The sequence below is a fragment of the Larimichthys crocea genome, unplaced genomic scaffold (assembly GCF_000972845.2).
Source record: "Larimichthys crocea isolate SSNF unplaced genomic scaffold, L_crocea_2.0 scaffold45964, whole genome shotgun sequence".
Taxonomy (NCBI): domain Eukaryota; kingdom Metazoa; phylum Chordata; class Actinopteri; family Sciaenidae; genus Larimichthys; species Larimichthys crocea.
This window is the reverse complement of record NW_020855989.1, coordinates 457-14710: the sequence shown is the minus strand read 5'-3', so window position 1 is coordinate 14710 and position 14254 is coordinate 457. Positions and strand designations below refer to the sequence as shown.

Sequence of the window (14254 nt, the reverse complement as noted above, 5' to 3'; positions counted from 1 at the left end):
ACAATGTCAACACAAAGTCCAACAGTTATTGTTTGGAAATTTTGAACAAATCAGTCAAGTCCAATTTTATTTATATAACCTAAAATCACATACCACAATACACACACACACAACATAAAAACATATTGTTTTTTGAGCTGTACACTAAATTACGTACAATCTGTAATGCGTGAAATGCTTCCTTATGCCCTAAATTAGGGTAAGAAAAACTCCTGCCAAAAGCCCTTTCCCTCTCCCAGGACATACACATATGCAATAAATTCTTGTAAGATTTAGAGAATATGTCCTTAAAATAAGAAAAAGAGGTTGACCATGTTAGAAAGATTGCTACAAAGATGTCTCCAGCCAACGTCTTCACTTCAATTAAATTTGCATCTACTATGAAAACAACTTTTTGCATCTTTGATGGGATGGATTATCTCTGCCTTCTACAAACAAGTCTTCTGAGTTATGGCACAGTTCACCAGAACTTCCTTGAGGTCAGCCAAAAGTCCTTTGCTTCCCTGACATCCAAAGCTGCTGCGCTTTGATTCCCCTGGAACTTGTCTGTTGTGTCAAAACACCCCTTGGCTATCCAAGCCCAAAAGGCCTTCTTCAGCGTGACGGACCTCCATGTAATACTGATGACCTTCTGACCACAGCTCCTACCTTGACTCAAAATTTGACTGAACAATGTAGGCTTTGAACATGGCTCACTTAGATCCTATGTTGCCAGCCTTCCCCAGGATGCATTCTTCAGTTGAAGTCCCCATGGACAAGGACCAGACGTTCTCAGCACACCCTCACTACACATCTGGATTTACCAGGTCTGTCCGGCATCCTCTCCTGTCATCTAATCCAACTCTCCACCAGGTGGTGATCAGATGACAGCGCTGATCACCTCTCTTCATCCAAGATATATGGCCACAGATCTAATTAAACAACCACAATGTTGATCATCTATCTCTGCCCATCCCTGCTGGCTTATTCCATTCCATTCTTATGTTTCAGATCTGGAAGTCCACCAGGAAATTTAGCCTCTCCTTGTCTCTCTGTCTCTTTCTCTCTATGTGGCTGAGCTTTCCCTGAACTGCTGGTGACACCTGAAATTGCTCAGCGTCCTCTCTCTCTTCATGTTCTCCATATACATTTTACAATCAATCCATAATCTTGTCATCTGGGTCAACATCTTCTGTATCTCTGTTATGTCAAGAATACAAATTATAATTCTAATGTTTCTCACCATGTACATGGTCACATAGTTTATATATAGTAGGTTCCTCTCGTCTTTCAGCTCAAAGAATTTGAACTGAGCCTGTTGCAAACACAACCCAATAAACATACATCTTTCACACAGCTTTCTGCATGTGTGTGTGTGTGCACATGTGTATATAGAGGTTTTTAACCAATCAATGATCAATCAAGTGGCTGCAGAGTAAAAACAGCTACTAAAAGATATATATCATTGATCTGTGTGTTGCTAAAAGCATCACTGTTGTGTTCATTGAGTGTGTGTTTCCAGCACTAGTTCCAGGATGTTTGCTTTAAAATACCTGTGTGCTTAGATAACATCCCCCCCCCCCGAGGCGAACATTTTCCCGTGCGCCCTCACGGCTGCAGTTCTTGGCTCGTCTGCATTGGCCTCTTGTGTTAATAAATAAAAACACTACAGTGGCATCAAACTTCTTATCTAACTCTTGGCAAGTAAATGTCCCCAAATGTCAAACTATCCCTTTAAGGCTAAACAGGAAAGGCATTATCTGTAGGCTTGTCCTCATCCTGCATGCAGGGTATGTGATGGAGAAAAAGAGGGCATGTCAGATTTAATCCATCAAACAAAAATCAAATTTTCTTCCTAGATGGATGGATGGGTGGATGGATGGATGGATGGATTTGGATTTGGATTCTCCACTAGGGCAGCTAGGTGTGTGTGTGTGTGTGTGTGTGTGTGTGTGTGTGTGTGTGCCAGTTTCAGCAGAGTGAATATAAACACTTCCTGATAACTCTTCTCCTTAAGTGGATAAAGAGTTATCAGCCAGTGCCTGGAACTATGGAGCCCCCAGAGGCCTATTATAAGCTTCACAGTGGTGCCATCCACTCTCAGTGGCTCTAAATCATTAGAAGATATATGGCTGCTGGCCGACCCATAATGAGTGTAGCACCGGGCAAACGTCAATTTGTCATCATTCATGGGAGATGAGAGAAATGAGGGAGATCAAAGGAGCTGTGGGCAACTTGGAGATTGCCTTTGTATCTCAAAAGCTTTACTGTAGTGTGACAGCATCAAGTTAGACAGCGACTCATATGGGCTAGAAATAACTGAAGTGTATTTGTATTCCTAATGATCAGCCCTACATCTAGAGCTTGCAGCTTCCGCATAGATGGTCAGCCCCATGGGGCAGAATATTGTTTTGTTTATTGTAAAATGTATTTAATTGTACAAGTTTATTTTGATTTAATTCTGTTTTATTTATATTAAATAAAATATTATATATTAAATTATTTTGCCATCCATTTCTCACCCACTATTTATGCATCTAAACATTGTCTACATCTCTTGCTCACTTTCTTCAAGGAGTGAGAAGAAGACAGGAGGGGTTGTATTTCACTTCCTACTGATGACTTAGGAAGAGTATTTAAATCTGAGAGGATGGTGTGTGTATCAGTGTGTGTTTCTATGTGTGTGTGTGTGTTGTGTTGGCAGGAAAAAAGAGAAGAAGGGAGGGGAGAATAGAAAGGCAATGTAGAGACCCCAGAGAGGGATGGAAGGAAGGACGAGGACATGAGTACAGCAGCAATGTGCTGAGGAATTAAAGAGGAGAGAGGAGGAGGAGGAGGAGGAGGAGATGAAGAGAGATTACACAATCAATCAATAGATTCTTACTGTGTGAGCTCTAACAAAGACAACCAATTCTAAAATCAATTCACCCTCAGCAAAATAGCACTCTCTCTCTTTTACTATTTTGCTCTTCCTCTGACTATTTTTCAATGTCTTTTACAGATAGCAATAGCACACACTTAATTTCAAATTGCCTTTCACCTCCTGACTCAGAGCTGTCAAGCAGCCAGCTTCCGTCAGCTCCTGACAGGACGTCAAACTTGTTAAGCACGCAATGAGATAGTTATCATGGAAAGTCAAGGATCACATGACTGGTTCGCTTAATGCAGTGAGAGGGTTTAACAGAAAGGACATAAGAGATATGACTCCATATGACTATCACTGACTAATTAACACTTCTTTATGTCTGTTAGTGAGCCAGAAGCTGGAGAAGTCTTTCATCCCTTAACCTTATAGTGTAATTGCACCCCCTAAATGCTGCCAGCTCCCTCCTACTCTGTGTTTTGTGAAACCAAAAATCTACATTATTATGACTTATACTTACTGAACGTGATCTGTTAAACCACCACAACCTCCTAAGTAATTGGACCTAAGTTGAGTTATTTATAGTACATAACCTGACTTACAAAAAATACAGACACTCCCAGACTGTAGATGCCTTCAAACACACAAATCTGGAGTTTCCAGCTAGACTTGACCAGAGGGCTGCACAGAACAAACACTGGTGTGGTTACGTCCACAGAGAGTGAACATCGGTAGAGGATTTTTTCTATTCTAGCACATGTCACTGTAGGGATAATGTTAAATCTTAGATTGCTGAGACACTGTTCTCCTTGAGATACAAGGACAACAAATTCATTAATTTTATTTGTGTATAATTTTATTTGCATTTGAATACACTGAACATGCTCAGTCCTTTTACTTAAGTACAGTGGAGACACCATGTGTTTCAGGCCAACTGCAGAGAGAAATATGAGTAAGTTGACTGAAAACCTGTTTTACTGAAACTGAGATGCAAATCTTCAACAAAGGTGGAGCTCTCCTTTTTTCCTATTGTAACCTGATACAACCGTCACCTGTTAGCAGGTGATGCTTAGGTTACATAGTTCCCTAGTACCAGGGCCGGACCTAGCTATGGGCAATGTGGGCGGCCGCCCAGGGCGCATTCTCCGTGGGGGGCGCACGATCGCCCGAAAAAGCTCGCCCAGGGCGCAAATGTAGCCAGGACCGGCGCTGCCTAGTACCCTAGGCTGTATAAAGTACACACATGATTGTTTGGCTGTAACTTCTGTTTTTTGATGAGGGAGACAACCGGCTAGTAGAGCTCATCATAGCCCCTTTCCCAACTTTATTTTTTAGCAAATGTAGGATCTCATGTTTTATCACTGAACCACACTGCAGAGCAAATGCTGCTAAGATCAGCTGGCTTCTGGGCAATTTTGTTTATTACAGGACTCTAAAAGATAGTATAAGTAGTCTAAAGTGTGAGGATATTCACTGTAATGCTGAATTCCTCTTGTGTTATTAGTCATTCTGAACAATCTGTTATAATAATGATTGAAATTGTTGAAGTTGTGTACATGTTAAGATCAATATCAGATATCATGCAGGTGTGCCAATCCCCTCCCCTGGCACTCCTCTCCTGAGCCAGCTCCACATCTCTTCAATGCAGCTGATGCCTCGCTCTTGACAACACACTCCTTCCAACTCGAATTATGCTTTATCCAGTAGTAACTGCTTTTTCCTGTTCATCAACTGGGTTGGTGTTTAATTTAGTCCTTCGGTGTATGTATCAATTGTCCGACGCAGTTGGTCTATACTGATGTTCAAAAAGAGACATCCAGCCCTCAGAAAGGTGAGAACATGTTTTAATTTGTCTAAAGTATGAGAATATTCACTGTAATGCTGAATTCCTCATCATAAGTCTCTTGTGTGATTAATCATTTTGAACTGTTCTGTTTTAATAATGACTGAAATTGTTGAGGTCGTGTCCTTAATCATGTTTCTGATATACACTCATGCACACACACCTAGAGATGAAACCATTAACAGCTGCTTGTTGACTAGCCCATGGTGTGTGCCATATTTATGGAAATACCCTGATAACATAAGTTCAGACACATCCCAGTTAATTTAAAATATTAAAATGTTTCTTGACTTTGAAGTTTAAAGTTGTCAGCTGGACTATCCAGTGCTGCTCTATTTCCCCCAGCTTCATGGACTGTGAATGAGTACAGGGTTATTATGAAGTCAGCTCAATCAAGTAATCCTTAAACTTCTCTGTTATTACCCATTTTAATGCTTAAAGCTTTATTTCAATGAGCTTTAGTTAGCATCGTTGCATTCTGTGGAATGTGAGCTCTGATTGGTGTTATAAAAATTAGGATTATACTGGGGTGCAGATGTTTCAACTCATATAGTGTGTGTGTAATTGTTTCCTTGTTTTACATGTCTCGTGCACTTCCCTTATTTTGGACTGTGTTTCACTGAGGATGGCAGGGAGAGATAATTATAAATCAGTAGTTCAAGGACAGGAGAGACGAGGACGTGAGAAACAGGCCTGGGAACTAGAAGAGACAAGGGTGAGAGACAGGCCTGAGAAGTGTCATTTTGAACAAGAAACATAATGTTCATTACTGAGCAGAAAACCAAAAAAGGAAATTATCATAAATTATTATTATGTTAAATGCTCCTTCTTGTACAAGAATAATAAATTCGACGTAAACTTTGATACTTTGAATTCAGTATTCCTTATTCAAGAGTTTTGGCTTGTGAACCGGAGGGTGGTCGGTTCAAGTCCCCCATGGTAGCTGGAGAGGTGCCAGTTCACCTTCTGGGCACTGCCAAGTTGCCCTTGAACTTGCTGCTCACTCCACCATCTCTCTCTCCACATTGCATGCCCTTGTACTGTGTGTGTGATAGAGTAAAAAAAGAATTTCCCCATCAAGCGATTAATAAAGTATAATATAAAAATTCTCGTGACAATTGGCATATTTGTCCCCTACCTTCCTGGACCTGAGCCAGTACTGCTGGTAGCTTGGTAGCTGTAAAGAATTTGTTGAAAGAAGTAAGTGTTCTTTTTAAGGGCCTCAGTTAATCAACGTAAGGGTAGCCTAGGAGCTTGTTGTTTAGTATGCCAACCAAAAGTTAATTTATTGGCCATGCAACTTTAGCAAACCCGTGGACAAACCACCTGTAATACCCAGCTAAGTATAAAAATGCCTTCAGTTCCTTGGATTAGACAAACTGGTTGTTCCAGGTTCTTGTTGGGTACACGTTGAATTGCATTATGATCTACAGCAGCCATTCTGAAGTTTACTTAAAAATCTGTTTAGAGACGTTATCCTTGGAAACATGTGACTCAGCTGGATAATGTGATGTAATATTAATTAAACAAAATTGACAGAGAATTCAATAATGAAGTAGATTATAATGTGCTCACATCACTTTCTTTTTCTGTTTTCACAAATGACTTATGAATATTTGGATTTTATTTGCATACTAGTTTCATTTAATGTATTTATAACTTCATATTTACAAATAAAGAAACTGATCCAGTGATCTGGAAAGAAAGTCAGGAACACCTTGCTCATCAAAATAATCACACACATCTCTGTATCTCAAGGAGAGAAGGTAGTGTCCCCATAACAACAATAAATTTCACAGTGACCTCAAGAAGAGAATTGCAAAATTAACTCCAGTAGATTATAATATTCTTTCATCACTTTCTTTTTCTGTTTTCACAGATGACTTTACCAGCTTCCAAGAACGCACTGAGCTTTGCAAAGCTAGCTGCTCTGGGCCTAATATGCTCTGTTCTTGTATTCATTCTGTATTTTGAGCCTCCATCTCCTGGTTGCCCATACTCATCTACATTAGCTGATGAGGGAAATGATGAAGGTGCAGCTCCAGATGAAAAGCCCATAGTCCTGCTGTGGTTCTGGCCTCTTGGTGTGAGGGTTGATTTCAAAATTTGTTCTACCTACTTCAAAGTTGACAGCTGTGTTCTGACAGATGACAGAGCCCTCTACAACAAAGCAGATGGAGTCATTTTCTTTCATAAAGACATAGATTGGCATCTGCGAAATTTGCCACAAGATCCACGCCCAGCTTTTCAGAAGTGGATTTGGTTCCATGTGGAATCCCCGACGAACACGCAGAAGATACCAGGTCTGGAAAACCGGTTCAATTTAACACTGAGCTACAGAAGAGATGCCGACATCACGGTGAGGAATGAGCTCACTCTCAAGGAAACAGAAGATGACTTTGTTTTGCCCAAGAAAGACAAACTGGTATGTTGGATTGTGAGTAACAAAGACCCAGGCACTGGAACATCTGTGAGAGACAAGTATTATAGCGAACTGTCCAAACACATCAAGGTCCACATTTTTGGTAAAGCCTATGGGCAGTTTTTAAGATATGAAGACTATTACTCAACCCTTGCTAGCTGTAAGTTTTACCTCTCATTTGAGAACTCAATCCACAGAGACTACATCACAGAGAAGGTTAACGGACCCCTTGTGGCAGGGACAGTGCCTGTGGTTTTGGGTCCACCAAGAGAAAACTATGAACAGTTCCTTCCCTCCGAGGCCTTCATTCACATTAATGATTTTCCTGACGCAAAGTCACTGGCAGACTTTTTGCTCAACTTGGACAAGAACGATGAGGCATACATGCGTTACTTTGACTGGAGGAAATTGTACACAGCCACTCCTCATCTTCTGTCAATCAGCAACGAATTCATTCATCCAGTCTGCCTCGCCTGTGACCACATGTCAAGAGATAAGGACTTTCACGTAGTTCATGATCTTTACAAGTGGTACTTTTCTGAATGAGGACATCCTGTGATAGTGGCTCATGCATTCACAGACTGCTACAGCTGAAGAAAACGTTGAACTTAAATCTGAATATTCCATCATGTAAGGTTGTTATGTGTTACAATGTGTTATAACATGTTTATTAATCAGCTTCAGAGGTGCTGGTTAGTGTATTTTGTTGCTGGGCAAATATGAGATTGGTGGATTTTTTTCTCAAACTTTTCCTTTAACTGGAATATTAAGACATGTAGCCCATTTACCACTGCTTTCTATGATCAGAGTTATTCTGGTAACAAACAAAAAAACAAAAAATGGTGTTAACATAATTTTCTGAAAATGTAAAACTCATTGGATCAGTCATATTATTTAATCTAACAGACAATCATAGGAAAACATTTATGGGATGTGGATAAGTGGTGACATGATTAAATGATTAAATATGATTTATTTCTGAAGCAAAATTTCACTGCTTTCCTCTTTGGTAGGTAAAAAAGGGCAGGTTAAAAAAATAGTTTTGGATTTGACGAAGATGGATAGTGGTGCAGATATATTTGTGTTTTTGCTTAGCTGGGTTAATGCACCGGAGGCTTCTGCGCAGAGAGAAACCAAAGAGCAGCAGAGCAGGAGGCACAGGGGGACGCTGCCGTATTTCCGGAGCCAAGAAGTCATATTATCCTATCCACACCGGGAGGCCGACCTGAGCGAAGCAGCGAGGAGGAGGCGCAGGAGGAGAAGATGCTGTGGCCAATAGCCGGTAGTGCAGGACCGAGCATTGTCGTTCACCCAATAACCTTCTAATCCCGGAGAGGTATTCACATCCCCCGGGCTCCCCCGTGGACCACGAGAGGAGGTGAAGCAATCGGCTGAGTGCGGCGACTGCGGCTGCGGCGCAAGTTCCTCCATCTATTTCCGTCCAGCCGCAGGTGTGCGACGTGTCCAAGCGTACTTTACAGCGATGAACCTCGTCTCACAGCTGATGGTGAAGTCTCACACCGGGACAGCGCGGAGCTGAGTTACAAACACAGAGAGGGGGTGAGAGAGTTAAAGAGGGAGGGGAGAGAGACAAATAAGGAGAGAGAGTGAAGGGGGGGATAGCGTTCACAAGAAGGAGTTGCGGTGGGGTACATTCCAAGTACATAGCCTTGAATTGAGCACGGATGTTTATATTGCTTCTTCAGGGAGCCGTTTAACAGCACTGAGGGCTCCTGTGTGCATGTGGGGACCTAAACTGTGTGAGGATGGATGTTGGGGTAAAAGGAGTAGAAGGGGGGGGGGGGGGGGGTCAATAAAACCAGAGTTCTTGCAGAGGGGTTCACAAGCTGGTGCTAAGTAGGAGGAAAGGGGTTTGGGTCTATTGTGCACAGATTCCGACCCGTGGTTCTCCCCACATTCCTGTAACTCTTCAGGTGTCTCTATCAAAATAAAGCTTGAGAAAAACAACAAAAAACAACAGCGATAGCAGAAGTGGAGATTTTTTCTATTCAATTTAAAGTGAGATTTGTGCGCTTAATTTTTTTTTAAAAATGCCACGTTGCTGGACCATTTGTTTGCCTATTGGGAGATAAATGAGTTTTTGGTATGAACAAATTGGTAAGAACAATTTCAGCTGAACAAGTTTTTATTCTTTTCATTTAATGCCTGAAAGCGTACACTATATGTTATCCATCGCGCTTATTCCGCTGCTTATTTTTACGCCCTTTTTTCGGTTCGCATCTCCTCCCAGAGTTTTTGTCGCACATACACAAAACGGGTATCAAAACGACTAGCTCAGCCGGGAATGGTGTGCTATGACTTTTCAGACAGTTTCAGCAAACAGTTTTGCCAAAAATCGCCAAAAAACACACCAAAAAATGAATGGGTGTGTATTGCGAGAACTTTCGAGAGCTAGAGTGTGATGTCATCGTGTCATGGAGAGGAGAGAGAACGATCAGTGAAAAAATAAAACGTATTCAACTATCATGGCCTCAAATGCACCACTACAGACACGATTTATACAGAAACGTAGGAAAATTTGTCGTCTCACTCACTTTCGCCTGCTAAAGCTGTCAGATATATAGTTTTGGCGGGAGACGCAAAGATGCGGCAGCAATACACCCATTGACAGCCTCATAGACTCCCATGTTAAAAAGGCGGGAAATTTTCTGGAGGAAAGCAGAAGTAACGTTTGAATTGCTCCCAAGGTCACATTTCTTCACTTTATCAACACAAAACGACTATGGAGACGTTCAGGAAGGGCACCGGATGCTCCCAGTTATGTCGGTTCAATTATTGGAAATACGGTTTTGGCCAGAGATCCTTCCGTTCGAGGGGTGGTCTCAGCATTTTCTGTCTGTCTTTGTCAGCATTCCCAACTAACATTCTCACAGGTGCAGTAACTGCTCTGCTGATTAGAGTTGGTCCTGGTTGCTTGGCAACCTCAAGCCTGCCTGAAGGAGGAGAGGGGGGAGGGGCCAGCAGGCAGAAGCCAGCAGGCAGAAGCCAAGCGGCAGCCATTTTAGCAGTTTTGGCACTTAATTTTGAACTTGTCTGTCTAAAATGACAGACAAAGACAGCAGAGTAAAGACATGCTATTTGCTAACATTAGCGGCCAATGCTAAAATGAGTGCTAATTAACATTAGCCACTAAAAATTAAATACATGCTAATTGCTAAAATGCCAATGCTAATATGCTAATGTTAAAATGCTAATGGTAATTGCTAACGCATCAACGCTAACATGGTAATGCTAATATGTTAATATTAATTGCTAGCGCATCAACGCTAAAATGCTAATGTTAACATGCTAATGGTAATTGCTAGCGCATCAGCGCTAACATGCTAATGTTAACATGCTAATGTTAACATGCTAATGCTAACATGCTAATGATAACATGCTAATGTTAATTTTTAGTGCGTAAGCGCTAGCTGCTCCTGTGTCTAAATAAACATGTCAAAAATTACTATTTGAGGTGTGCTTTTTGAATACAGACCCCCAGCAACAGCCCACTCGTCAGTCTCAAAATTTCTGCGGGAATTTTCTAGTACTGAATTTGAATATAACTTTAGTGATGTGTAAATTGTGATGTATACCTCAGAGTGGAAACAAACAGGATCAAATATTGCCACTGCGGTTTCATGGTCAGAATTATAGCATGTGCTGGAATTTCAGAAAACACCCGTTTGCTGCCTCCTGGACATGACCAAGGAAAAGACCCGCGGTAGGTGTGCGGGGTTGACAATGGTCAATGGAATTGCACTTGGACAGAGTGGTTTGTGGTCCATTGCATTCACGTACAGATGCAAAGCGACAACCCTTCCCTTAACCCCAGCATTGACTAGTCAGCACGTACCAAACACTGCCTTAAGACCATCAGGACACATGTTTTGTTGTTGTTACTGCTTTAGGTTTAAGAGAATTCAATTTCAGTAAGTGATTTTCTAAAACTAATTTTAGAATCTGATTTAAATGACAGTGGCACTCGAGAAGTCCCAAAACTTTTTTTACTACATTAAGTAGCTGTACAGATGGATTGTGACACATTCCACGGAATAACATTGGAATTTATTCACCAAAAGACCATGGGGCAATAAAAAAACTTGATAGGACTTACAGCATGAAAATTCATTGTTAAAAACACAAAGTCAAAAGTTCCGGAATTAGTGCTATTTTGTGTCCCTTGCTGAAGATAATTGATGCCACTTGTTGTGTCTTGATTATATTGTTTCACAGCATTTGCTTTGTCCAACGGTACCTAAATCCACCTACCAACACCTTAAAAAACTCACTATTAACACTTTGTATCAAGCAAGTATACTAGAATCAACATATGGGCAGCTAGGTGCCAGACTGTTTTTTTTGTTCAGACACGTTGTCAAGCATGCCAGCAGGGACTCCAGGAAAATTTTGGTCCGCGCGGTACCTGAAATCTCTCATGAAGTCATAAGGTCAATCATGTGGGGACTTCCCGACTAGTGGCGTCAGAAACATATACCCACCAGTACTTCAGTCCACAGTACTCAGAAACATATAACACAGGACTTCAGTATCCTCATTCAACACTTAAGATCTCTTTCTGGTACACTCTAAAGACAAGACACCCTCTCCTGTCAACTGTGGGACGCTTGGGGTTCACTACATGTGACATGGTCATCGAGCCGGTGTGTACACAACTATACAGACAACAATGGCTCCAGACATAGAATGTACTGACGTACACACTAACATAGGTGAAAACATTCTCTTTGACTATTCGGGCATATAGTTTTATGTTTGTTATCTGTAGGGGCTAAAAATCTGACCCACCATCATGAGTTCGGTTAGAATTGAGAACCACGCAGCACATTTGATGTACTTGAGTGTCTCTATTCTCTTTGGCCAAGCTTCAATAATTACATACTACAGAATAAGACATCAGAGGCTCGGAACACTTTCTTCCTCCTGACCCATCACCGTTGAACTTTGACGTCAGCATTCTCTCACAACAACACCTTCTAACCTTGCAAGTTTTTTTTAAACGTAGGTTCAGAACAAGGACCACGCCGTGAACGCATCGTTTTATCATCATTTTTTTTTGCATTTTAGTACTACAACCCAAAACCAACCAACCCTATCACACCTATCAGTTCACTCCCTTTGTCTCAGTTTAACATCCTTTTTTTTCTCTTTCTCGCTCTTTTCTCCACCTCTCTCATTTTTCTCTTCTCTCTTTATTCAAACACAAGAACCATGGGGCTCTAATACATAGAGTGATGAAGAGACAGTTCCCCCACTCAGAGTTTCAACTCCATCCTGGTTCCCTCCTGTTCTCCCTGCCACACCAGCGACACGGGTCAATCCCAAACACTCCATCAAACAATGACCCTGATTCTCCTCTCATCCCTTGAACCTCAGCTCTTCATCCCGAAACTCGTCTCTCACCCCTCCATCTCTCACAAGACATACAGCACCTCAGTTCACTAATCCATTACCTGCAGTTAAATTTAGATCCATATGGGCATGGTCTTTGTCAGTGAAAGAGACATAAAGAAATTTTGATCTTAGAAATTAAACAGTTGGCAGCAGCACTTCTGAGAAATGTGGGCTATTTTTGAGTAAAACGGCATGAAGATATGAGGATACAGCAGTATACCACAGGCAGAGTGTGCATTATAAAACATACGGGTATTCAAGCGACAGACTTGGTGTATAATGGGGGTACGTGGAGAGAGTGGTGTAAATAGATTTGGGTTACTCTTGTTGCTCTGTATCCACTGGTGTTTTTCTACATTGGCTTGTTTTAACACATCTGGGAAACAGCAGCTCCAGGAAGCTATTACATCACCTCAACTGTTGTGTGTCCCTCCCCTTCCTATGGTCATTCATGAATTTGTTTTATTTTTCAACCGCTATAGTTTGCTTTCAGCAATTCACTGACTCCATTATACTGGCAGGCGACACACACTAAAGAGTCTGAATGGGCTCGAGGAATGAAGAGAGGGAATTGTTTTTTTATAAAACAAACTGTTCGAGTATCAGTATGAAAGTTTGCGGTAAACTTGAGGGAGTGGGCTAATGTTGTCTATTGACACAGTCTACCTCTTTCTACGTTTCTCTCAAAAAACATGCACAACACAAAAGCACGGCTGCTGAATTAATTGTTCTAGGTAAAACACACAGTTTACAGTTTCAGCACTGTGGAAAGTTGCTGCTTTCTTTAATATAATTGTAATTAAAAATATTGTGGTTTAAAATGTACAACGCAAAAAAAAAGAACTCGCTTGGCTCGCAGGAATGGTGGGTGGGCAGGTTTTTATCAATTAATATCATTGTATGAACTAAAACACAATAAATGTTTGAATGAAATAATCACCTGAAATAACCATGTTAAGTGAAATTTACTAATTGAATTAAGTCAGCTTTCACTACAGTGTAATCTCCTCACGCTGCGGTTCATTTTCTATCGTTGACGTTGACAGACTCGGGCTGACACAGGGCCCTCTTGTGTGCCCCGTTGAAAACGAAGTCATCAGATCATGGAGAGAAAAGAGCCATTTTTTTCCTTTTTTTGTTTTCCAGATTTCTATGCTGGCAGAAATAATGTTGCAGGGGAAATCATGAGGTGCATTTGGTGATAAGTGGTGATGATATGTAACATTCAGATAGAGGTCGGGGTCAGGATAGCTTTGAGAGCTCATAGAGTTTCAGCAGACATTCTCTCAAGTTAACACAGTTGGGCGTGCTGTGGCTCAGATACTGTAGTAATGTGGATCTCCCAGTTACAGAGGATGGCTGATCCAGTTCCCAGCTCCCCCAGTCCAGTAAAGTGTCCTTGTCATGTAATTTTAGAATCATTGTGCGCATCCATCAGTGTGTGATGTGTTAGAGTGTGGATGGGTGAACTAAAAGCACTTTGAGGGGTCGATAGATCAGAAAGTGCTATATAATACATGTCCATCTTTATAAGCTAAAAATTGTTTGTACGATTGCACATAACACACCAAAGAGACAATCTTTTCTAGGCCTCAGCTCTCTGTAGTGGAGGCTGAATCAGGTTGGCTCACACTTTTGCTTCGAGTCATCATCTGTCGATCCATTAGAGGCCAAGAGGCACGTGGACAGGCGGGTGTTTAATTGTACAACTCCTTTTGAGAGGAGGAGAGAG

General features: G+C 41.4%; 1 protein-coding gene across 1 annotated transcript; it reads left to right on the top strand.

Annotated features, from left to right (window-relative positions):
* The first annotated feature begins 4502 nt into the window (after nucleotides 1-4502).
* LOC104940156 (alpha-(1,3)-fucosyltransferase 9) lies at nucleotides 4503-8862 on the top strand. The gene is made up of 2 exons (XM_019262684.2): nucleotides 4503-4673; nucleotides 6565-8862. The coding sequence occupies exons 1-2, from the start codon at nucleotides 4641-4643 to the stop codon at nucleotides 7651-7653; spliced, it is 1122 nt and encodes a 373-aa protein (XP_019118229.2). The 5' UTR covers nucleotides 4503-4640; the 3' UTR covers nucleotides 7654-8862.
* Nucleotides 8863-14254: the final 5392 nt, after the last annotated feature.